This window comes from Salmo trutta, chromosome 24 (assembly GCF_901001165.1).
Source record: "Salmo trutta chromosome 24, fSalTru1.1, whole genome shotgun sequence".
In the NCBI taxonomy this organism is placed as follows: Eukaryota; Metazoa; Chordata; class Actinopteri; order Salmoniformes; family Salmonidae; genus Salmo; species Salmo trutta.
In genome coordinates, this window is record NC_042980.1 from 15,209,899 (window position 1) to 15,236,531 (window position 26,633).

A 26,633-nucleotide genomic window follows, 5' to 3' on the forward strand; every position below is an offset into this window, starting at 1 on the left:
AAGATATAACTGGGTATTTTGAAAAATGTATAGGCTATTATTAGAATTTAGATCGCCTACTTGGTGAAAATATATTGACATAAATTCATAAAATAACGAATTTAGGATGTGGCTTGATTTAGATACGTTCGTGTTCATTGACCTTCATTTGAAATTATGATTAGCCTACGAATAAAAAAAAATAGAAAATGAAAATAACTATTGTTTTAATTAATGACGAACAATAAACATTAGTTAGTCAATCACAGTCGATGTGACAAGCCGAATTAATAGTCAAGTACCGTGGGCCGAATTAATAGTCAAGTACCGTGGGCCTATCAGTGAATTAGATAGTTATTTCTAGGTTTTAAGGCACAGGAATCCAGGAGCGAATGAAGAAAAGTAAAGCTTCATCACCACTGCACTAACAAAATAGTCCTTTCAATTATTGTAAATTTAGCACTTACCAATGTTCACACTTTTGTCAGTTTAAAACGTCTAACATGATATTTCTGTTGAATGCAACATTATTGTATTTTTTTTTCGAATAGCCTAGTGCCTAGCAAATCTTTGTTTATTGTAAAAACAAATATTTAAGTGTTTGCTAATAATGTTAGCCTAATTGTTTTGGAATTACCGTTATTTGTCCCCCAAATATTGGAGTCATAGATGGATGTATAAACTAACCACAGAGCAGAAAACATGAGCAACTGAACTTGTTTTTGAAGTTCCAGTGATGAGTTATCTGTTTAGTGAAGATTCCTCTCTCTGATCTGGTGATGGAACCGAGGTTTTACTCAGGACAGCTGCAGAATACGGCAAAAATCCACTCTCGGATCTTTGCCCAGATGCTGTGCAGGTGAAGTCAGAGTTGGTACTTCTGGAGCCTAGCGCACTGGCCGCTTGGCTGCTGTGACAACTGAGGCACGAGCATGGGCCGGTGGCTGATGGCGCGCTGACCGCGGCTGCACATGCTGCTGCTGCCGCTGCTGCTGATGCTGCCGCAGAGCTATTGAGGCCTGCGGGTGACTGATAAAGTCCTGGGTGCCTGAAGCCACAGAGAAGCTCTGGGCGTGAGTAAGGATGGGAGAGTGCACGGAAAGTATCGAGAGGGCGAATGGAGGTAGCGAAAGGTGACGATGCAGCACCAGACGCAGCTGCGGCAGCGGCAGCTGCTGTGACACCAACGTGCGGGTAATAGTGCAGAGGCATGTGGGAATGGAAAGGGTATGGTAGACTTCCGGTGGCTGCCGCGTGCGTCATCATGTAGGTGTAAAAGCTTGGATCTGCTGGATGAGGCCAAGACATCGCCAAACGTTGCCTCTTATCCTTCATCCGCCTGTTCTGGAACCATACCTACAGACAGAGAATTATCATTCATGTTTAATGGGACCCTATTCTATCCAACCCGCCTGGTAGCACAGTATTTACGCATTACAAAATACCGGGTCGACTCTCCATGCATTCTCCCAGTGTTCAGAATAGTCGTGTGTAGTATAACAAAGAAACTGCGTAAACATAGCTCATGTGCGTTTGATAGAATTACGGGTTTTAAACTTATAGGCCAATGTACAATTTTCTGTGAATGTTTATTTTTAGGGACCCCTAAACAAATCAGCTAGTTGAAGAAATGAAGTCCAACGAAGTGCCTCTGACAGTGATTTTTCAGATTCATAGATTCATTTCAGATTCATTTCAGACTATATTCGAGTAGGCCACCTGCTCACATTGTGAATTACCAAACGGATTCGTTTATACATTTGCTGTGTGTGAGGGGGGGGGGGGTTGTATATGTGTGTGTGTGTGTGTGTGTGTGTGTGTGTGTGTGTGTGTGTGTGTGTGTGTGTGTGTGTGTGTGTGTGTGTGTGTGTGTGTGTGTGTGTGTGTGTGTGTGCGTGTGTGTGTTTTGATACATGAACGTTGATCTGCGTGTGTATCTGAATATAGTGTGTATCTGAATATAGTGTGTATCTGAATATAGTGTGTATCTGAATATAGTGTGTATCTATCTGAATATAGTGTGTATCTGAATATAGTGTGTATCTGAATATAGTGTGTATCTGAATATAGTGTGTATCTATCTGAATATAGTGTGTATCTGAATATAGTGTGTATCTGAATATAATTGTAGCCTAACCTATAGTCCTAACTATTTGTGATACAATATTATTTTAATGAATATATTACGCACAGCTATATACATTAAAATCTGCATATAAGAGAACATACCTTTATTGTAGTTTCAGGTAGATTGAGTGATGCGGCCAGTTCACATCTTCTGGGTCTTGAGACATAATTTTCCCTGTAAAACTCTTTCTCCAGTCTTCCTATTTGTTCTCTGGTGAATGCAGTCCGGTACCTTCTAGTCTCGGCGTTTGACATGTTTGAGCTCATTCCATTGCCGTTATGATTGGAAAGGGAGGATGAACTTGTGTTGGAGCCTCCAGAATTATTGTCAGAAAACCCTTTAGGAAATAAATATGCAAAGTTATTTGATAGTTTCATATAGGTTATATAAGAAGTTGTATTGTGTGTGTTGGCTGTTATACATTTCTTGATGTAATATGTTTTCACGCGAGGTGATGCCTATAAGATAAATGACAAATTAACAAGCAATCATTTTGTAGCAATATCGGTGAAATATTTGAAAATGAAAGATACAATTATTAGCTAGTATTAGTTGTTGTATAAGCCTACATTATTATTATTGATGTTGCTATTACTATTATTGTTATTACGATTATATGTTTATTCTAATCCATTTTCGGTTTTAAGATATCATACAATATATATTTCTCTGAAATGTTTAGTGAAATGGTCAGTAAATCTTAATTCAGAGTGAACGTTACCTTTGTTGTTGTTTTCCTTGTGTTGGCTCGGAGAGCGATGCGATGGGCATCCCACCTCCACATCACTGTTCATATCTGAGTCTTGAGAAACTTCTGGGTATAAGTGAATTTTCTTTCTGCTTTCTGAGGATGAAATCTCCGCGGAGGAAGTATTCTCGCTGTTGTGGTGAGTACCGAAAATACTGTCGATTTCGAACTTGCCTTTTGTTGGAATATCCCCTAGACTTCCATGAAGCGAGGCGGAACTTATTCTCGGGCTTAGGCGACCACTGTGCTGAGAATTTTCGAGGGCCTCCAACACTGAATTTCCAGCGGAGTCTGACAGGTTCGAGAGCCTTTTCCCAGGCACGGGACTGTGCAGACCTCTCTCCATCAGAATCATCTCCTTTCTTATCCTCTCCATCATTAAGCCTTGTAGAAAGAAACACAATTTCCAGGGCTGGTGCTCCGATGAGTTGTGGCGGAGCTAATCCGCATTCAGCTCAGCAACTGTCTCTAAATAATATAACACCTTTTTATGAGCGAGACGGGGGGAAAAAAAATTGAAGAATGCCAATGCGAGCAATGAATGACTGTTTAAAATGACCCGTGCATCCTTTCTAGCCCAAAATGTCATTCATCAAAAAAGTGGTTGCTGCTCGTCGTTAAGGTGCGCGTGACGCTGCTCGAATGATCATTTATTGTAACAGGTTTATAAGCAAATAAATACGAGAAGGCTGTCAGTTGATGATGGAGGCGGCCTGCGGTCAGACGAATATATATCCAAGTGGAGAGGAAGAGGAGAAGTGAGGAGTGGAGCGCGTGTCCCTGGGTTGATCTGAGTCTGTTTAAGATTGCTCTTGGGTTTGGCCTCTGGGGTGAAATTGACAGTCTGATTAATAAAATGAGCGCGGCAACATTTCCCTCTTCATTTAGGAATATCATTATGCTTTGATTCTCTATTGTTTCTCCCTTCTGTTCTCTTTGCCCCTCAGTCTGTTTGTCTTTCTCTTTTATTCTCACTTTCTCCATCGATAATTTCACTGAGGCATTCTCGACTGGTACATTATTACGGAAAGTTATTTTGTGAAATCCGTTTAATGGCATTTAAATGCGAGATATGATAGGGATAATTCTGAACCGAATTTCACTTTTATGATCATGTGAATATGTCCTAATCATTTTTGCCATGTTTGTTTTACACTCCTCATTGTAATAAATATACATTTTGAGATCATCATTCCACTATATTTTAAACAACGCAGATAAAACAGGAAGTTATAACATGTGCCATATGCTTGTGATGTTAGCAGTTTCTTTAAAGGGGCAATCTGCAGTTGCTACATGCATTTTTAGACGTTTAAATTAATTATACTAATTCTTGAAGAATTTAACTAAATGCCTCATGAGCTTAGTTCAACTGTCGTACCCCATCATAACCCCAAATATAAGCTTGTTTTACTCCACTGTTGGAGTAAATTTAAACAAACACTGTATAGCCTCAAAACATGGTTAAAACTATAATTGTGATATTATGGATGGTTAGCCCTTGCACCAATAACTCGGTCTGAATTTGAGAGTGGTTCAATTTTCCATCCCCATCCTTCTGCTTTTTACCCAAACAGTGGCAGGGAGTCGCTTTGTTATTGTTTCAACTGCGAATTGACCCTTTAAGGTAGTCTTATATTATCCTCATTGCTTCAGTAGGCCTACGGAGTTAAATTATGCCTGACGAATACTTGTTTTTATCCTTATGTATTTGTTATTTTCAATCGTGGAATAATGATGTGTAATTGTGCTCATTTAAACCCCTCCTGATGAAATATTACCTATTTTACTGCAGGTATGGACTTGTATTATAATCAGGCTTATTTTATATTATTTGGTGTCGTGCATATTTTAGAACTATCCTATAGTCAAAGGTATATGTTGGACAGGCTGCAATTACATTGTGTTTTCTGTTATCATAGCTTGTGGTATTAGCCTAATATCGTGATGATTAGTCTCCCGATGTGCTGCCTGTAGATCGCTATTATTTGAAAAACTCGATTTAATGTTAAGAATACATCGAGGTGATGCTCTGTCTCCTGAACAGTCTCAGATTTAGAGGGAGAATGCTCTTATAGCTAAGGTTATCGGGAATGGATCTTGTATTCGGTAAAGTAATGTACCAGAGCGGCCTGGAAACGTCGTCTACGCGTCCTTTGGCGCCCCCCAGAGTTTCCCTGGATTATCACAACGCTTGAGGCGGAAGTCCTTCCCGTGATGTACAAGGCTATACACTGTGATCCATCTAAAATCATATGGGCTAACCTTTTGGAGTCAATGTGACGGGTTAAAATAATTGTAGTCGCTCTGTACTGTGATAATTTTAAGCAATAGGGCTCGAGGGGTGTGGTATATGGCCAATATACCACGGCTTTGGGCTGTTCATTAAATACGACGCAATGCGGAGTGCCTGGATACAGCCCTTAGCCGTGGTATATTGGCCATATACCACAACCCCCCGAGGTGCCTTATTGCTAGTATAAACTGGTTACCAACGGAATTAGATCAGTCGAAATAATTGTTTTGTCAAAGCCGTGGTATATCAGACCGAATACCATGGGTGTCAGCCAATCAGCATTCAGGGCTCGAACCACCCAGTTTATAATGAAAACTATGTCATATGGGCTTCTTAAATATTTGTAGAAGTGGAATGGGAATTAGGGAATTCATTAAAAACACAAATATTGTGGATGTTTTGAGAAAAATAACGTGGACTAGCTCAATCGTTGGAATTAGAATACCGTTTTTTGGGCTAAACAATGAACAATGGCCGAATTCATTGATGCATGAATAGGCTATTATATCACCTGATATAACTGTCATTTTGTCAGTATAAAAGCCATGTAAGCTTCGTGTTTTTCCTTTACGAACCATGAATAGACTATTTTTGTTATACTCAAATATAACAATTATTTATTCATGAAATTGCTTACAATGAAACAAATAGTATAATTATTGCTTGATTCATATTATGATGTGCTTATACAATATGTAGTATTTGAATTTGTCAGACCAGAGCCATATTTATATCTAAATATATACTCTGTGTCAGATTTATTGTAGGCCTAGATGCATCAGCCACCATGATACTTAGGTGCTATCATTGGAATAATTCAGCGTTATCTATTTTATTTTAGACCTATTTAACTAACTTCAATTAAGGACCTCTATTCCCAAAGCTCTTCATCACGCATAATTGTTACACTTGTGACTCATTGATGATGTCCTTGAAGTTAGTGTGCTAAAGGTGGACAAATTCTGCTGTCTCACTTCTCTCAAGTTTTACAGTGAGACACCCGTTTGAGTAGAAGTCAAAGACAAAAGCGTAGGTTGGAAAGCACAATTCGAAGTCGTTAAGGGAAGTCGTTTAAGGCCAGGTGATGGCAAACGCGCTAGAACTGGCTTTTGACTGGGGTGGATATTCAGTCGTCTCCACAATTTATGAATTCCTTTTCAATGCAAACTGATAGAGCCATCTAGTGATAACTTTATACCATTGCAGGCTACCACCCTTAAGAGCGGGGTCTATGTGGTTGAAGATTTAGCCGTCTCCTGTTCATTAGCTTAACAGAACGCAACCACTGTGCCCCAAACCGGAGACTCACAGCCAAAGCTCACATTCGACATTGACCGAGTTGACCGGTTAGGAATTCAACTAGTTTTGAATATTCATAGACACGTATATTATGTTTGTGACACTGTTGTTGCCTTCAGAAACACGGGATATATGAAGGAACTGTAACCGTCTTCACTTTTGAAGTGGAGGGAGCTATGATGTGTGTTGCATGATTATTGTTTCAGACCTTTCCTTACACTCTTAGAAAAAAAGGTTCCATATTGAACCAAAAAGGGTTATATCACTTGTTTCAGATATGGAACCCTTAAAAGTTCTATATGGGACCCTTGTATATGGTTATTTTATCAGAACCCTAGGAATCCTTCTTCACTGAACCAACATTGAATCCAGATAGAATCATGTATGGTGCCATTCATGAATTGTGGCTTCTAATGAAGAGTAATATTTCTAGCTAAGAATAGCCTACAATATATTAAACAATTAAATTATGGAGAAAATAATACCAGCATAGTTTAGAGATTGTAATTATATAGATGCGGTAAAGAGATCAATGGAACGTAGACCCGTGGGGATTAAAAAAGGACGGCGGAATAACGCACATTCAAACAAATCTGGTTTCACAGAGACTTTGTAGCGTTAAGATCATCGTTAGAACCGTATTACGACGTATCTTAAGTAGTCGCTGTTTCTCAGTCTTCGTCAGTAACGTTGCTCTTAAAAACCTTCGCACATCTACGAGTGAACCACACCGCTTGTTAGAGCAGCCAAAATGCATCGTTTAGTGTTTTTTGCAGTTCTGCGTCACTTTGTTCATACATGATCAACGCTAAACATAGAATCAAGATGTTTAGGCTAGGTAGGCTATCTGTCTGACTGTGACCGCGGATAACTTAAGAACGAAGTTGACTACAAATATTAAGTTGCGAAAGTATTTGCAATTGTTACAAACAAGTGAAAGGTTAAACGATGTTTCAAATGAAAAATTAGATGACTGCTTTAAAATAGAAATACATGCGCCTACAAGCCTATATTTAAACCAAATTGTTGGTGCTGACATCTTCAGGACAGGAATACCGGTTTACTTAACGGAGGAATAAACACACATGTTCATCATTGGTGTCTTAACCAGAACGGGGGAAAATGCACTTTATTTATTTTCGCACATGCGCAGTCATACATCTCTCATAGGGCATGACTGTACCAGTGTAAGAACACATCTCAACAACATATTAGTCCACATGCCAACACCCCCACTTGCTCTTATACTGTACAAGTCGTATTCAACCTAACTTTATCAACACATTTAGCTTACAGTTATTCATCTCACAAATGTCAGTTTATATTCCAAACATGTAACCCAAGAATTTTTCATTTTTGAACTTCGTTACAGGTTTAGTCAAAACATCTGCAGCCATGTCTGCCGTTGGACAATATTCAATACTTATTTTACCATCACTGAGTGCAGATCGAATGAAATGATATCTGATGTCGACATGTTTACATCTCTGACGACACACTGGGTTCTTTGACAGAGCAATTGCACCTTGGTTATCTTCAAAGATTGTTACTGGTGTATATTGGCACTCACTATCCATCTCGCCCAATAACTGTACAAGGTACAAACTTTCTTGTGTAGTAGCAGCCAGTGCCATGTACTCTGCTTCACATGTAGATAAAGCTACTGTTGGCTGCTTCTTAGACCTCCATGAAATGACAGGTCCACATTTAGTTAAACTAAAACAATACCCTGTTATGCTTCGTCTGTCACTTTGATCTGCTGCCCAATCAGCATCACTATATGCTATGAGGTTGAGTTTTTCCACCCCCTTTTTGTAACACAACTCCTGATTCATTGTTCCCTTTAAGTACCTCAACACATGTTTAGCTGCTATCCAGTGTTGCTCTTTTGGTTCTGATAGGTATTGTGACAGCTTGCTGACAATCCAACTGATATCCGGTCTTGTACATGTCATCACATATATCAAGCTGCCTATCACTTCACGATACCTTTTTGAATCAATAAGTTCACCATCACCATCAAAGTTTGGTTTTTGTTCACATGGTGTTGACCTTGTTTTACAGTCTGACATACCAAACCTTTCCAGTATCTTGGTTATATACCTTGTTTGGTTCATCGTTATTTTCCCTTCACTTTGTGTAAAATCAATGCCTAGGAAATGTCCAAGCCTCCCAAGATCTTTCATCTTACATTTTTCACGTAACATTTCTTTTACACTTGTGAGTGAGTCACTATCACTAGCAGCGATAATTAGATCATCGACCCAAATTATCAAAATGATCCTTTCTGTTGCAGTTTGTTTGTTATAAACACAGTGATCAGCTGGGTTCTGTGTAAAACCATTTTCACTAAGGTGATCATGCAACATTTTGTTCCAGTTCCTTCCTGACTGTTTCAGGCCGTACAGTGACTTGTTCAGTTTGCAGACTAGTTGCTCACCTGTATCTGACCTGACTTCAAAACCCTCTGGTTGCTCCATGTACACTTCACAGTCAATAGGAGCATGTAGATATGCTGTTTTGACATCCATCTGATGTAACTCTAAGTCATACTGAGCTGCTAGCTGCATCAAACAGCGTACTGATGTCATATTTGCAGTTGGAGAAAAAGTCTCCTTATAGTCTATTCCTGCCACTTGACTATACCCCTTTGCAACATATCTTGCCTTGTATGTCTCAGTCTCATCTGAATTGTTTTTGACCGCATAGACCCACCTGCCCCCCACTGCATTTTTACCCTCTGGCAGTGTGGTTAATGTGAATGTATCATTTTCCCTAAGGGAATCCATCTCCTCCTTCATAGCAGTAGCCCAAATCTCTGATTTTGGTGAAATCATTGCTTCTTTGAAGGTTTGTGGTGCATTGCACATTACTCTGTAGCAGTAGTCAACACTAGGTGGTATCTGGTCATCACATTTCACTTTACACTCATAGTCTTTTAAGTACTGGGGTTTCTTCCTCGCTCTGTCTGGATAGCGTGGACTCTGACCATCTGATGTCTCAATTTGCACATCTTGTGTCTCTTCTGAGTTTTGATCTGCCATCTTGGCTTTCGGCATGGGGTTTTCAAATCTCTCCCCATGAAGATCATCACTGATTTCCAAATCTGTCTGAGTTTGGTGTTCGACTACACCTTTTGTAACACACTTGACTAATCTGTTTTTAAGAACTTTCCCAGTGTCTGGGTAGTAGACTAGGTATGCTGGACTATTTTTATCATACCCGACAAAAATACCCTTTTCACATCTTGAGTCTAACTTTTTCTTGTTCTGTCTATATGCATAGCAAACAGATCCAAATTCTTTCATCTTTGAAAGATCAGGCTTTCTCCCAGTAAACATGTAGTGTGGAGTCTGTCCTACACGCTTATTGTAACACCTATTGCGAATTACTGCAGCAGTCATTACAGCATATGTCCACAAGTTCTTTGGTAGGTTGCTTTCAAGTAGCATGCATCTTGCCATTTCGAACAATGTTCTCCAATTTCTCTCAGCCGTCCCATTTTGATGGGGTGAGTAAGGGGCTGAAGTTTCATGTCTTATGGCGTTCTTACTGAGCAGTGACTGGAACTCTTTGGCTGTGAATTCTGTGCCATTATCTGACCTGACACACTTTATTTTCCCATAAGGGGCCACATCAGCAATAAACTTCTCAGTAGCTTTTACAGTATCACTCTTTGCTTTTAGGAAATACACAAAAACTGCCCCTGAATAATCATCCGTAAATGCTAGAGTATATCTGAACCCATCTTTCGCCTCTGGCTCAATAGGGCCAGCCAAATCAGTGTGCACAAGCTCAAGAGCCGCTTTTGCTTTTTCATCAGGCTCTCTGTTTCTGCTCTGAACAAATTTTCCCTGAGTGCAGATTTCACAGTTGAGGGTAGATTTGTCAATCTTACCTGTGATTTTCATTCCCTCTGTCACATTTTCTAACTTTGACACATCCTCAAAATTACAGTGGCCAAGAATTTTGTGCCATGTGTGAATATCATAGCACCCATGACATCCATCATCATATTCATCACTTACAGTGTTAAGATAGTAAAGTCTATCGTACTCCTCGATGTCAAAAGTGGTACCGTTCTTGTGAATGAGCTTGTTACACCCCTGTCGAAAGTTGACTGAAGCTCCGTTGGCTGTCGCTGCTTTAACAGAGAAAATGTCCTGTGGAAACGACGGCACGTACAGCGCCTTCATCAGCGTTGTTTTTACCCGACGACCCGTGTTGTCTCTCAGGTAAACCTCCGCTGCACCTCTCCTCTCCGCGACACCATTCGTTCTTGTTCCGTCAGCCAGCTCCACGGAATGTTTTTCCGGTTTGAAAGTCTCGTCAAACTCCTTAAACTTCCCGATGTCCGTGACTATATGTGACGTTGCTCCCGTATCAATCATCAGCCCTTTCTGTTTCAGTCCACTAACCTGACAGTCACTTATTCTGAATGCAAATGTGTGGCTTTCAGCATCTGTTGCTTGTTTCACATTGTCTCTTCTTTTTCGTCTGCAATTTGCGTCAGTATGAGTGGAGCTCTTGCAAAAACTACACCACTTTCTCCGTTCTTTGCGCTCTCCAGTAACGGTACATTCCCGGGCCTTGTGCCCTTTCTGGCCACAGTTGAAGCAGGTTATCTCGGTCCCTTTATCTCTCCCTCTTGGCCAGCTAACTTTAATGTTACTTGCCTTCATCACGTTGTCGTCAGTGGAAATGGCGCTAAACTTCTCGGTGCTTTCATAGCTCCTCAACTTGGTTTTGAACTCGCCAAAAGTTGTCGGCTCGTCACTCTGCGTTATGTGGATGGCAAACGGCTTAAATGATTCGGGCAAACCTTTCAGAATCATTGCAATCAACAGCCCATCACTTAAAGTCTCTTCAGCATTTCTCAGTGCTGTAATAGCCGTCTCAGCACGAATGATATAGTCCGTAACACTTTCGTCAGCGGCTTTCTGAAGAGAAGTTAGTTCAGTGTAGAGGCTAATCACACGTGGCTTCCCTTTACCTGCATAATGTTCCCTCAATATCTTCAACGCTTTTCTCCCATCATCTGCTGCTTCTCTCATTATCAGGGAAAGGCTTTTATCATCCAAAACCTGTATCAATTCGGCGTAGGCTTCTTCATTTTTCTCTCTGTCTTCTTCATCTTCATCCACGCTCAATATGGCGGCCTTTAGCCCAAGCAAACGCAAGTGCCCCAAAAACTTTGTCTCCCATAACTCGTACTTTTTTTCATCTCCGTCGAAATATAATCTATTCCATCGGCTTCCATGTTCCCTCCTGGGCCCATAACCTGTTGGTGCTGACATCTTCAGGACAGGAATACCGGTTTACTTAACGGAGGAATAAACACACATGTTCATCATTGGTGTCTTAACCAGAACGGGGGAAAATGCACTTTATTTATTTTCGCACATGCGCAGTCATACATCTCTCATAGGGCATGACTGTACCAGTGTAAGAACACATCTCAACAACATATTAGTCCACATGCCAACACAAATCATATTGCGTTGTATTTTTCCACGAGGGTACTGTCTGTAATAGGTTTCATGATGTGTGACAAGATTTGCGCAATGACGTGTGCAATCTGTGATTTAGCCTAGTGTATTATTATTGGGTAAGCGTAATAAGCCGCCTCCTTCTTTGCAGCTACAGGTTGTAATATCTCGCTAGGAGTTGATCCGTTTTCAGTGTTGTGGAATAATTCTAATGTTAAGGTAAGATTTGAGTGGAGAAGGCTGGGCCCAGTTTTCTTATAGTGACGGAATTTAGGCTTACAAGTGTTTTAACCAGTAGAGGTGCGTGGGTAAAATCCCTTGGGAAGCCAAGTCCCCACAAACAACATATTACAGCCTATGTGTTGTGATAATTGCGTTGTTTGCTCTATAACCTGTTAATTCATATGCCTTGCGGCTGTGATTTATAGGCCTAAAGGCCGAGACAATAAGAAGACAGTGGCAGAATACATTCAACCCCACCCTTGTTTTATCACAAAGCCTGATAGCAACCTCTGTCCAGTGAAGTCCACACAGCATAGTGCATGTACAGTAACAGTTACATGACCTACAGCATGGTCAAGCAAGTACATTTTTCAGACATTTTCGGACCACTAAACAACTATTGATTTAGAACCACAGAGATTTACCGTAAGTCACAAAGAAAACAGGAGCTGCCTCCACTATTCCAGCACCATTTCAACTTCAACATCATGCTTAATCGAATACAGTGACATCTAAAAGATACCCAATACAATTTAGTCCAATCAACGTAAGCTAAGCTAAATAGGATGTGGTTGTCCATGGTTCTGATTTCTGTCTGCGTGTGTGTGTGTGTGTGCGTGTGCGTGCAAGTAGAAAAACATGTTGTCTAACCCTACATGCAGAGAAACGCCAATGTCATCCTCCTCTCTTTCATGTTGATGAAACGGTCTATGACTCTGTCATACAGTACACGCTTTTATTTGTTGTTGTCCTAGGCTACCTAGCTAAAATTCTTGCTCGCTAGCCTAACTTCCATTCATGGGCAACATTAGCTAGTTAACATTAGCCTTCTACATATAGCTACATATTGAACTTCCATCCTCTCAGGCCAGGGGCACAATGTATGAATTAATGGTTGGATCAGAATCACCGTTATAATCATTTGCCAGTACGGAGAATTAAGTAAAACCACAAGTCAAAATCACTATCTCCATCCATGGCTAATTTAGGAAAGGGCTAATTTTAGCTAGCTTGCTACCTAGCCAACGGAGGAGAACGACACAATGAGATGCAACAGTTCAAGTTTTTCTGTGAATTACTTATGCTCTCAATGGGATTTGATAGGAGTGACGCCAAATCCAAGTTTGCTTCCATTGACACTTTTTTTGGTGCACCAGGACCATTCACAGCTCGCTAAGTTTAGCTCAACGCTGATTGTACATTTTTTAATACTTTTTTTGTCAAGGGAGGCCAGATGCTCACTTGCTTCCCTTGCCTTCAATGCTGCGGGCGGCAACAATGTCATACTCGTTTGGACCAGACAGCATCAGATAGATGACCGACACATAGAGAGACAGAGGGGCGCTGTTTCTCTGGCTCCTGTGAGATACTTTCAGCCTCTAGCAAATTGAAGGAAAACTATGAAACACAGAGAAAAAAATAATTGTTTTTGTATGTTTGTATTGGTCCATTTTTTGGGGGAAGCCTGACTTCCCTCGGCTTCCATGAATACACGCTTACAGAAATTGGTGGTGGTAGTCAGTCGTTTTTAACTGTAATGCAGTTAATTGGCGATGATGACATCAAATGGAATATAGAAACACAATAAAAGAACGATAATGAAGCTATATACAAAGAGCATGTGTACCGAGTCAATGTGCTGGGGTATGAGTTGTTGAGGTGATTGAGGTAATATGTACATGTAGGTAGGGGTAAAAGTCACTAGGCAATCAAGATAGATAATAAACAGAGTAGCAGCAGGGTGTTTGAAGAGAAAGAAAGTGTGTGTGTGTGTGTGTGTGTGTGTGTGTGTGTGTGTGTGTGTGTGTGTGTGTGTGTGTGTGTGTGTGTGTGTGTGTGTGTGTGTGTGTGTGTGTGTGTGTGTGTGTGTGTGTGTGTGTGTGTGTGTGTGTGTGTTGGAGTGTCAGTGTAGTATGTGTGAGTGTGTGAGTGTGTGGGTAGAATGAGTCTGCATAGAGCCAGTGCAAGAGAGTCTGCGCAAAAGAAATAAGGGGGTCAATGCAAATAGTCCGGGTAGTCATTTGATTAACTGTTCAGCAGGCTTATGGCTTGGGGTTAGAAGCTGTCCAGGAGCCTTTTGGTCCCAGACTTGGTGCTCCAGTACAGCTTACCATGCGGTAGCAGAGAGAACAGTCTATGACTTGGGTGGCTGGAGTCATTGACAATTTTTAGTGCCTTCCTCTGACACCGTCTGGTATCGAGATCATGGATGGCAGGGACCTCGGCCCTGGTGATGTACTGGGCCGTACACACTACCCTCTGTAGCGCCTTGCGGTTGGATACCAAGCAGTTGCCATATCCAGCAGTGATGCAGCCATTCAAGATGGTGCAGCTGTAGAACTTTTTGAGGATCTGAGGGCCCATGCCAAATCTTTTCAGCCTCCTGAGGGGGAAGAGGTGTTGTCGTGCCCTCTTCATGACTGTGTTGTTGTGTTTGGACCATGTGATGTGGACACAAGGAACTTGATGCTCTTAACCCGCTCCACTACATGCCAATCGATGTGAATGGAGGCGTGCTTGGCCCTCCGTTTCCTGTAATCCACGATCAGCTCCTTTGTCTTGCTAACGTTGAGGAAGAGGTTGTTGTCCTGGCATCACACTGCCAGGTCTCTGACCTCCTCCCAGTAGGCTGTTTAATTGTTGCCTGTGATAAGACCTACCACTGTCGTATTGTCTGCAAACTTAATGATGGTGTTGGAGTCGTGCGCAGCCACATAGTCATGGGTGAACAGGGAGTACAGGAGGGGACTAAGCATGCACCCCTGAGGGGCCCCAGTGTTAAGGGTCAGTGTGGCGGATGTGTTATTGCCTTCCCTCACCACCTAGGTGTGGCCCGTCAGGAAGCTCATGATCCAGTTGCAGAGGGAGCTGTTTAATCCCAGGGTCCTTAGTTTGGTGATGAGCTTGGAAGGCACTATGGTGTTGAACGCTGAGTTCAATAGAGATTGCGTCATCTGTGGATCTGTTGAGGCGGTATATGAATTGCATTGGGTCCAGGGTGTCTGGGATGATGGTGTTGATGTGAGCCATGACCAGCCTTTCAAAGCATTTCATGGCTACAGATGTGAGTGCTATGGGGCAATAGTCATTTAGATAGGTTACCTTGGCTTTCTTGGGCACAGGGACTATGGTGTAGGTATTACAGACTGGGTCAGGGAGAGGTTGAAAATGTCAGTGAAGACACTTGTCAGCTGGTCAGCGCATAATCTGAGTATGTGTCCTGGTAATCCGTCTGGCCTTGTGACCTTGTGAATGTTAACCTGTTTAAAAATCTTACTCACAGTCGTCTGGAACAGCTGGTGCTCTCATACATAGTTCAGTGTTGCTTGCCTCGCAGAGAGCATAGAAGGCATTTAGCTTGTGTCACTGGGCAGCTAGAGGCTGGATTTCCCTTTGTAATAGGCATTATACTCAGATTTTTTTTACCTCAAAATAGTGTGAAATACACATATAAATAATAGCCTAAATGTAGACAAATTTTGCTGGGGGACAACAGCGGTGTCATGCCCATAGGGGGCACAGGGCACACTTGTCCCCTCAGATTTGTCCTGTTAAAATAATAATAATAATTATCATTATCTTTTTGTAATACCACTAGCCACTTAGCAATTTTATGAAGTTGGCTTTAGCTAGCCAAGATAGGTTCCCAATCTCCCAACCCTATAATTAGCTACCAAAAAGCCATTTCAGGCTATCAATCAAGTTAGTTAGACAAGCTAGCTACTCTATCTTAGCTGGCATGCCAGCTGGCAAGGTTGGTAGACTTTATAAAAGCAAGCAAAAACTAAATAAGACTCACATTCCTTTCAATCTTTTACCCAGATTTCAGCAGAGATGCAGCGAAGCATATTTAGTTTATTTAAAAAAAAGAACCACCAGTCAGGAGGATACAGACAGCTCAAGAGGTATGCAGAGATATGCAAAAAAATATAAAAAATGTTTTTACTTAGAATTAAATCGAATGAGTATGACTCTAGATTGCAGGAAGAAGCTGTTTCAGGTTTTTGAAAAATGCAAAATTCTCAATTTTACGGACCGGGGGCGTAGCCCCCCTACTGACCACCCCCCAGTCATCTTCACGTACTTTGTGCCCACTCAGATTGTTTGGGGGTGCATGACGCCCCGGGGGGCAATGAGGAGATTTGGGATCTTTCCCCCACAGCATCTTTCCCACACGCGTTTAAATGGCATTTCCATTATTTTGGTCGAGTTCCATTCACATCTTTACCTCATCTATGCAAACATACTGTAGTTTGGAAATATGCACTGAAGACCAGGGAGGGATCTTTGTTTGAATGATGACCTATGTCAATCTTGGTACCAACTCTGGCAGACTTCTTTACGGAACAGTAGGCCTACAGTAGCTTATGGGTTGTTGCCTGGCTGGTTCCTAAGAAGAAGAAAAAAGGAGCAAATGCTCAGATACACAGATACAGTATAATTATTAGGATGTAGAAAAACAATTTACATGCAGTTGTTGTCAGCAGCAGACCCTGATAGGTGGGTTACTGTCAGACAGCAAAACATAGATAGTATTTTAAAAGTAATGTAGGCTAATGATTAACTAGGCTATTGAATCATCAAGACTTATTATAAATAATTTATTATAAATAATTGAGATAGCTACATACCTCCTTTAAGTCAGCCCACTGCCCACCACGTGAGTTCAACAGAGGTCAGCAACAGTATACTAATGCCTTCATGAAACATAGTCCTCTGACTCAACACTGAAATACTGAAATAAAGTAACAATTAGATAATTGACAATGTCATGCTGTAGTCTATAGCTCTATTTGGCGTATTCAATAACAAACATGTACATTTATTTGTAATAGTTAGCTAGCTAGCTATCTTCTAAAGTGGCTAATTAAAGTAGCCTATCCCATAAGCTTTTTCCTCTCTAGCATTAGCCGATTCTGAAGTAACCTTATCTACCTAGCCTTTAGTTCATTATATGATTATGGCCCAATGTGTTTCAATTAAATAATCAACTTTGCTTAACTTAATAAATGTAAAAATGACGTGCATATTGGTAGGGTATTTGCAACAACCTTGCTCTTGCGTCTTCATGCTGGAATGGCCGTTGATGCCTATATAGAACGCCATTATTTTTGTTTTAATCTAAGAGTGTATACTTTTATTAAACGTATTATTTCCTCTTGCTTCTATGTAGCATTTAGTTTGCAACAGCAGAGGTTTGTATGAACCTTGCTGTCTGCCACTTAGACCTCGGCAACAATGTTGCAAAATATGATTTCGATCTCCCCCCGCCTGTTTCCGGACGAGAGAGCTAGCCTTTTTCTGACCAGGCGAAATCATGCAGTAGCATCAATATGGATATACCTGTCAAGGCAAAAAAAAAAAAAAGAAAACAAGTGAAAAGGCAGTTAGTTAGCTGACATTTCAGAGTTTGATATGACTGTGTTAGCTTTTGTTTTCTGTTGTTGGCTAAAATCCACATTGCACTCTGGGAAAGGGATAGAACCCTCAAGCTTCTTTGCCTTCAGGTTAATATATATATAACCTTTTTTAGTAAAGGGTTCTTTCATCTCGTCAAAATAACTGAAAGGTTCTATATATAAACACAAATAACATTTTTTTCTAAGAGTGTACTTTATTTGAAAAATGCAACTTTGCGTGTCCAAGGGCTTTTAGATGGAGGAAAGGTCTACCATAAGTCCAGACAGCAAGTTCAAGAGTGACGTTCAAGTGCAATAGCGTTTCCATTTTGTGCTAATTTGTCAATGGGCTTTTGAATCAGTTGAGTATCTTTACTGACTATTTATTGACTATTTACTATTTGGTGTAACCTTGAGCAGACTTAGGCCTAGTGTACTGGTTTCTACTGAAATTGTATATTGCCTATATTCATTTCTAAGACTTAATTTAAATGATTTGCTGATTATTCATTATATAGTGACATGGATGTCAAGGTTTGTATAAGGAATCAATAATTGTTTAAACGACCTGATTATATTACTAAAATATGGGCCTATTTATAGAGGAGTGGTAGACTTATATTCTTGTTAGACTCCTATTTCAATCAAATGTTGGCACCATGGTTTGTGGAGTAGGAAAAAAATACCCCCAACGAAAGAAAACTATATCCAATAGCCACTTTAAACATATTTTATTAGTGGTAAAAATGTGTAGGCCTATATGTGATCATTGTACCCTATAACAATCATTAATTGTTTTTAACACGAAGTTAAAAAGGTGTTAAGGCCTATATTTCTAAATTATGGAATTCTTTTGAATATACCATAGTGACGTTTCTCATTATAATTACATGCAAATAGGTTGATATAACCATTTCAAGAATAACTAAGGAAGTCGATACAAAGCCTGCAACAGTTTTCAAATGTAGACTCCTCCCTGCATGTTTAACAAGTGGGCATATTTATACAGATATACGTTGTCAGATAATAACGTATATTTTTTCTGTTCTGGTTTTGATCTTTTGTTCAATTAAGGATTTATTTCACCCGTGAAAATGATTGGATTGGTTCACCCGTGGGAAAATATCAGGAGTTGGCAACGATAACATTATAACTGGAATTGTAGGCCTATATATTCAGTGAAATCAAAGCTGACATTGACACAAAAACATTGGCTATTGTTATATTTGTTAACAAAACCGTTGTTACGAAGACATTTTTTGACGCTATAAGCATTGCCTATTTGATATTCAAATGTATTGACGTTTTTTTTCTTTCATTGATCGTTTTGGAATCCTGCGTATGCTGTTATATGTTTAACATTCTCCTATATTTTACAAACATTCTTGCCCAAAACAAAACCACAATAGCCTAGTACTCAGAAGATCCGTTAGCCATATATATTTGCATGTCACGTGAAAGCAACCGACCAACCACATTTAGTTGTCAGAGTTCTGTAATCAGTCAGGCAAAAAAAAACGAAAGGGTCATTTGTATTCATCATTGCTTTGCATTCATGCACTGCAAAGCAATACGTTCTGGATCTGAGGGGACTATGTGAGGTTTTCACCGATAAAAGTTGCATTGGCAGTTCGTCAAACTGAAATGGAGGGCTTGGGAGATAGTATAACTTCTGTCCATCGCAGTAGTTTTTATTCCTCTGCTCCCAGGACTAACCCAAGCCGGTCGGTACCAGGAGTAACGGTATACACAATTTCGGACAAACCAAACTCTTTTGACTTAGAATCTCTTAAACCATACTCACCTCTTTCTACAGTAGCCAGAAATGCGTCACTCACATTTGGCTGTCATTTGGGAAGCAGTTGTTATGGTTGCACAATCCCTGACAGCAATCTATTCCAACAGGGTGTGATGAAACCAACTTCTCGGGCGTCTCTATTTGGACACTCATCAGATAAACCAATGCATTTCTCTGGGTTTTCAAGTTCCAACATACACTGCAGTGAAATGCAGTCCAGACTGAAAGACTTTGGAAATGTTTACCAAGGCTACACGTGTCTTTACCCAAGAATCCCTGGATACATTGATGTACCTGTTGAAACAAGGGCTGGTCCTGGAGATCCGAGGCATGAGGACATTCAGCAATTGAACTGGGCTAGTAGTTGGAGCGATCCACTGTATTATGCCAGAGAACAGAAGCAGGGCTCGCAATTCTGGAAGTCGTCCCTCACAGGTAGGTTATATCTCCTGTAACCTCTTCTTTTAACTATTATTTCACCCACTTGAATTGTAGTCTGTTTTTAAGTGACTTGTTCAGTTTAGCCCAACCGAGGATTCCAAAAGAACAATTAACAAAGTCTATGCATTAGCCGGAGAAAAAAAAAACCTGCGAAACAAATATTATGACTTTCGATGTAACTTTACGTAGCCTATGTTTATTTTTTTGGGTCAGAAAACGTCCTACACATAAAGACCACACTATTAACTGTACATTACGTTTAGTGGTCATTTGTTTTCTTCTCGAACATGAACTTTCTTCTTGTTCCATACTTCTGTAGAGGAAGCAGTAATGAACCAGCCAGATGTCTGCACTTCATACCGACGTCGGAGGAAGAAACGGGTGCCATACACGAAACTACAGCTCAAGGAACTTGAACGAGAGTACACCATTTGCAAGTTTATTACCAAGGAGAAAAGACAACGGATAGCTTCTTCCACAATCTTGTCTGAGAGACAAGTAACAATATGGTTTCAAAATCGTCGTGTAAAAAACAAGAAGCTTATATCAAAAGATAGAGACCTTGAAACTTTCTCTTGATTTTTTTTATTTCCCCATTTATGAAATGCTGAATTGTCTCAGCTATTAGTCTCACAATATTTTGGTAAATATTTATATTCGTGTGTTATAATGTGTGCTGACTGACAGACTGAGCTGCTGTCTATTGTTCGGGGCTATATTCAATCATATATTCTGATGTTGAAATTGTATTTGTGCAATTTTGAAAAAAATATTTTTCCTGCTCTTTACTTAAACTTTTGTTGTTGAAATTATAGGCCTGGGTTGGGTTATGTAGGTCAAATTCCAAGTATATTGTATGAATATCATATCACCTAGATGTATTTTAAAGATTGGTCTACATTTGGGGTCCGTTTCCCCAGACAAAGATTAAGCCTAGTCCTGGACAAAAAAAAAACATTGTTCATGTAGAATCTCTATTGACAGTGCTAGACTAATAAGCATTCTCAATGGAGAATCTCTATTGACAGTGCTAGACTAATAAGCATTCTCAATGGAGAATCTCTATTGACAGTGCTAGACTAATAAGCATTCTCAATGGAGAATCTCTATTGACAGTGCTAGACTAATAAGCATTCTCAATGGAGAATCTCTATTGACAGTGCTAGACTAATAAGCATTCTCAATGGAGAATCTCTATTGACAGTGCTAGACTAATAAGCATTCTCAATGGAGAATCTCCGTTATGGATTCATTTGTTTCAAGGTCAAAGCTTAGTCGAAAAAGTGACCACACATTTAGTCCTACAATTACGTACATTTGTGTTGATAAGGTCAAATATGGTGATGGTGAATTAGGTATGATTGGGTCAATAAAATATAACTGTTCCGATAATCTTTGTTTTTTGTCTCATATTTCTAAGACGTATCAAGTCCGTTCTTATTAAACACTAAGTGTGCTTGCCATGTATATGGTCTAACAACATTCCAATTTTAGCAATGTGGCTGTGAGGGTATGCAGTCCTATAGGCCTATATACTTCCACGTAAGCCTACTTAAAAGTTGTGCGATTAGGCCCCTATTTGATCATATCATTTCAAATATATAGTAAGATTTTATTTGTCGACGAGAATGTTGTGTAACGGATATAAAGCAAACGTTCAACTCAAAGGAGACATTTTCCACCACGCAGAATAAGCTGACTGTTTACAATCAGGTCTTATAGCGTCTAAGAGAAAGTCATATCGGTATGTGGGCCATCGCGAGGGAACCAATTCCATAATTCCACTAGAACTGCTGGTGTTTATCATTAGGGAGGCTTAAGGCCTATATCAATCTAATCTATCAATCAATCAAAACATTTTCATGATCATTGTTTATAACAATTTTATATACATTTTCATTCGGATCTATTGTAAATACTATGCTCTCACTCAAAGGAATGAATGATACAATTGCAACTATTCATGGACTTGTTTCGCCATCTACTGGTTTCAGCACGCAATTTCTCCACAAGAGGGATTTTCTTTAAAACAAATAACTGAATTGAAAAACATTTTTATTGCGAATGAAATTAACAAAGTTGATTGAAAATCGTTATATTCTATATGCTGAAAAATCATAATCGGTTTGGGGACATATTTAATTAAAATATAACAGACTGCCATTTGGTGTGAGCGCAACATTTACCCACCCACCGAGGCACAGAAAACGACAAGTTCATACGTCCGAACTTAAGTTTTAGTGCTGTTGGCTATTATCTTACGGAGTGATCCACCCACATCAAAAGTTGTATGCATTATCTTTCAAGAAAGGACATCAGAGGCGATTCTTTGTTTTAATCAGCGAACAATCGCCTCTGCCAAGAAACTACATCAAACATGCACTTGGACTTGTTTTTGCTTAATCTGAGCTCTCTGGACATTGACCTTGAACTATACCAATATTAAACGCTTTCAGTAAAACGTTGGCTTTTGCAATATGCGTACAATATATTTTGGTCCTTAGTTTCTATGAGTGGCTAAAAAGAATGTCGTTTTAGGGTATTCTTACATTTACTAGACTCATAAAAGATGGGAGGCCACGCTGTCGCCTTTCTTTCCGGAGACGGAGCGTTTACAAATGTCATTTCTCGAGTCCGAGGATCCTGACTGTCTAGCTTTGCTGGGAAAACTTACGGATAAGTATTTGTTAGCATAGGTAAGATGACTGATCTAGATATGTGTCAAGGGCCAGTATGAAAACAATTGTTTAGAGTATGCTATGCTAATATCGATATTATAGGAATCAGGAAGCTAGTCATTTATCTTGTGAAATTGAAGAAAATATATATATTTATGTAGGCTAGTCTAATCCAGTTGCTTACATATTTATAACAAGGGTTGTAAATGAAAAGTATCAAAAGGGGAAATGTCTTTACTGTAGCCTGTATGTCAAGAGATAATAGCCTATTATTTAAACGTGTGAACAAAAAAATCTGTTCATATCATTTTTAATTTATAAAAAAATGAATCCTTGCGTATAGGCGCTAAAAATAATTAGTATTTTTTCAGATGGCACAAAGGGTAGGATAAATAAGACTATAGTAGGCTATCTATTATTATTTCCAATATAGTTATTTGTTCGTTATCATACTATGGTCTTCTCAGAAGCAATTCATTTAAAGGTAGGACTATGCGAGGCTACCGTTTTGTTTGAACATTGCAGAACTATTTTTTGTGTTACTTTTCTATACACTAAACTGTTACTAAACTGTAGAGGGGCATGTGTATACCTATATCCATGAGTTGTGAATAGGGGAAGAATCGTTCGTTAGTAGGATTAGTATTATTGCTTTGAAATTGTATGAAAAAAATAATACTGCATAGCCTATAATATAGTAGTGGTTATTGGACTTGTAGCAACCATACCTGTCTGTCAATCGTCAATGACTTGTGAGCACTATAGATAGTTTTAGGAATAGCCTTCACAGAAAACTATCCATATGTCTATGTTAATCTTGGTTATTTTACCGAAATGTTTTTTTACACTGCTGCCTTATAATTGTAGCTAAATCTTAGTCACTTCACATAGACCAGCCTAGCTAGCCATATTATCTCAACGTGAGCATGTTTAGCGTAAATTACATTGTCTTGCATTGAACATAGAGCCAATTGTTTTTCAATTATAACAATAATCAGTATCATCATAGTTCAGCAAACTAGCAACAATACCTTATAATAATATATTGGCAAAGAAAACGGTCTCTTTGATTTTGATAGAGCCATCTAACCAACACCTTTCCGTTTGACGATACTGTATATAATTTCTCTATATAACACTCCCATTTGTATTTCTCATATAGGCTATGTATTTTTTATTTTACTCTTGCATAACATTACCTTAAGGAATATCTTGCCTTGCAGTATTAAGGCCAAGGGTGGGACTGAACAACATGTTTTGCATATCACGTGACACCGTATGAGCAAATCAACAATTACCTTCCCTTTATTCATTAGGAGTCTCTAAAAAGGGTTGTAAGAAGCGTTTGAGAGAGCTCCATGGAAATGTGTGAGCGCAATCTTCTGAATTCTGGCTATGTTGGTTCTCTGTTGAATTTTCCTACCCCGGAGTCGTTATATTTTTCCAACCTGCGGGGCAATGGAGCTCATCTCTCTGGGCTGCATCAGATTTCCTACAACAGGCGAGAGGTGTGCTCGCTCCCGTGGACTTCCCCAAGTTCGTGCACATCTCCGCCTCAGAGCCGCGCCTTCAGTGGCTACTCTCCGCCGTTTCTATCCAATTCAGTGCCTGTAAATACTAATCCCAACAACCACAACAAGGGACCACTTGACGAGTCCAATAAATACTACTTTCAGGATGTAAACCACAAGCCAGAAGAACCTGCTAGACATGCGCAGGCCTTTTCTGGTGAACATGGAGTTATCAATTTCGGTAGCTCGAAATATGAATTTTCGAACTTGGACAGACGGTCACATAATTCCGGTGCACAACACGAACCGAATCCCACCAACCAGCCAAGTGCAGCCGGTTTCAAGCAGTCGGCCCATTCAATTCCCACAATTCAACCATCTTCAAGTAACGCAGGTGCCAGGGCGTCATTTTCACATGGTAAGATACTTCTAACGGTTTCTAAACTGTATGTCGAGGCTATTTATTTCACCTCCAAATCATAGTTCTTGTTTTGTTATATTTGATGTTTACACAATGATAATTGCAGACCATGCCTGCATGCTTCTGAATTCTCAAAAATATAATTTAGTTTTTTTTTACCAAGTGTGGGAGATCCACAAGTTGCTAAGGACTGTTGTTTTTTCTTTCTCCAGATGCACCCTGGTGCTCTTCACAAGTGAAACCCAGGAAGAAGAGAAAACCATACACAAAGCCACAGCTTGCTGAACTTGAGAACGAATATATGATGAACGAGTTCATAAACAGGCAAAAAAGGAAGGAACTCTCTGAAAGACTGGACTTGAGTGATCAACAAGTCAAAATATGGTTTCAGAACCGCAGAATGAAAAAGAAGAGGCTGATGATGCGTGACCATGCTTTTTCCATGTACTGAGAGCCTTGGGTCTTGATAATGACCTCGTGTGGCTTCGGTTCAGACAAGCGCAGCCACTTCAAACCTCTGTCCTGAGCCACTGATCTTGGCAATATAGTTATAGGCCTATCATTTTTATTTTATTTTAAGAACGATGTATTGTATATTTTGGATGGTTATACAAACAACTGAGCTTGTGAATTGTTGTTACTTTTGGCCTTGTATTATTAGTTAGCGGGTGATGAAGAAAGCATTATTTATTTTCTGAAAGTCACGTATTGAACTTGTGTTTGAGTGTTTGTAAAGCATGCGATTTAGGTCAATATGATACTTCTTGACCTAATGATTTTATTCAACGACTCACACACTATATCTGAGCGTATAATAAGGTATGGCAATGTCAATGGAGGATTGTTTTTAATATAGGTAGGCTATGCAAGCGTTCATTTATTTTATTTGTTTCTGGGACATTAATGTTATTTATAATTGAATCTTAATCCATGTATAAGTTATGTAGGCTTATTGTATTGATGAAATACACAATGATTATATGATTAGAAATGTATATTGCTCATATCTGTGATCAGTCTTGCTACTAGGCCTTCACAATTGCTCGTCCAAGCTCAAGTTCGTGTTTTTGTCGGTGGAAAAATGAACCATGTTTTGTTTTGGATTTTTTATTTTTAAATGTGTTTGCATGTCTATCTTTATTCAACACAATAAATGTGTTTTTGTCTTATTTTTTGGTGTGTTTGCGTAATGGTGCATAATGCAGCCTCCATTTTTCTGCTGCATTCAAAGCACTTGGGTGGCTCTAGAATTCTCTGTAGGCCTATAACTGCATTGGGGGGTCCAATTTATGAATAATTAGAACAGTTTACTGGCACATATCAAGTGTGATATTGGTATCGACGTTATTTCGAAAAGCTACATATTTTACATCAATGCATACAATTCCATGACGACTTGGTGTACATGTACATGTGCACATTTGTGTAGACATTTGAGGCTACATACATTGCTCAAAATGCCACTATAACACTTGTGGTGCTATTTCATCATATCTGTCCAGCACGTACACGTAGGGTATAATTTACTGCATAGTTAGGCCTATGTGGATTCCACTTAGTATACCGCAGAACCTACTGCTACGATTACATGTTTGTATGATCTATTTATTCAAGCGGCACATCGACACATATAGGCTAGGCTATTCCGAAACAGACCTACAGTAATTGACTACTTACTGAATATGATCGCTCTCACTCATTAGCCTATGATCTTTACCATTTTGTTTGCTTGTAAATATTCAATTTAATAGCCTACTTACATGAATTCATTGATTGTTAAATGTATAAATGGTTTTGGGGTTTTCGAGGGAGTAACTTCAAGGATATATTCAGTGGTGGAAAAAATACCAATTTGTCATCCTTGAGTAAAAGTAAAGATACCTCAATAGAAAATGACCCAAGTGAAAGTCCCCCAGTAAAATACTAATTGAGTAAAATTCTAAAAGTAGACTATTTGGTTTTAAATATAGCCTACTTAAGTATAAAAAGTAAATGCAATTGCTAAAATATACTTAACTATCAAAAGTAAAAGTATAAATAATTTCAAATTCCTTATATTAAGGAAACCAGATGGGACGATTTTCTTGTTTTTCTAATTTACTTTTAGCCAGGGGCACACTTCAAAACTGAGACATCATCTACAAATTAAGCATTTGTTTTTAAAGAGTCTGCCATATTAGATCCTTCAAAGCATTCGAAATGTAAGGACTGCTTTTGAGTGTCG

General features: G+C 39.4%; 3 protein-coding genes across 3 annotated transcripts; 2 read left to right on the forward strand and 1 right to left on the reverse strand.

The window, feature by feature from the left end:
* Positions 1–170: 170 nt before the first annotated feature.
* On the reverse strand, positions 171–3,690 carry evx2 (even-skipped homeobox 2). Its single transcript, XM_029711182.1, has 3 exons — positions 2,829–3,690; positions 2,209–2,444; positions 171–1,335 (listed from the first exon to the last, which is right to left on the reverse strand). The coding sequence occupies exons 1-3, from the start codon at positions 3,232–3,234 to the stop codon at positions 721–723; spliced, it is 1,257 nt and encodes a 418-aa protein (XP_029567042.1). The 5' UTR covers positions 3,235–3,690; the 3' UTR covers positions 171–720.
* A 15,385-nt stretch (positions 3,691–19,075) lies between these two features.
* hoxd13a (homeobox D13a) lies at positions 19,076–21,191 on the forward strand. The gene is made up of 2 exons (XM_029711183.1): positions 19,076–19,793; positions 20,119–21,191. The coding sequence occupies exons 1-2, from the start codon at positions 19,205–19,207 to the stop codon at positions 20,376–20,378; spliced, it is 849 nt and encodes a 282-aa protein (XP_029567043.1). The 5' UTR covers positions 19,076–19,204; the 3' UTR covers positions 20,379–21,191.
* A 2,346-nt stretch (positions 21,192–23,537) lies between these two features.
* On the forward strand, positions 23,538–25,578 carry hoxd12a (homeobox D12a). The gene is made up of 2 exons (XM_029711184.1): positions 23,538–24,406; positions 24,622–25,578. The coding sequence occupies exons 1-2, from the start codon at positions 23,836–23,838 to the stop codon at positions 24,858–24,860; spliced, it is 810 nt and encodes a 269-aa protein (XP_029567044.1). The 5' UTR covers positions 23,538–23,835; the 3' UTR covers positions 24,861–25,578.
* Positions 25,579–26,633: the final 1,055 nt, after the last annotated feature.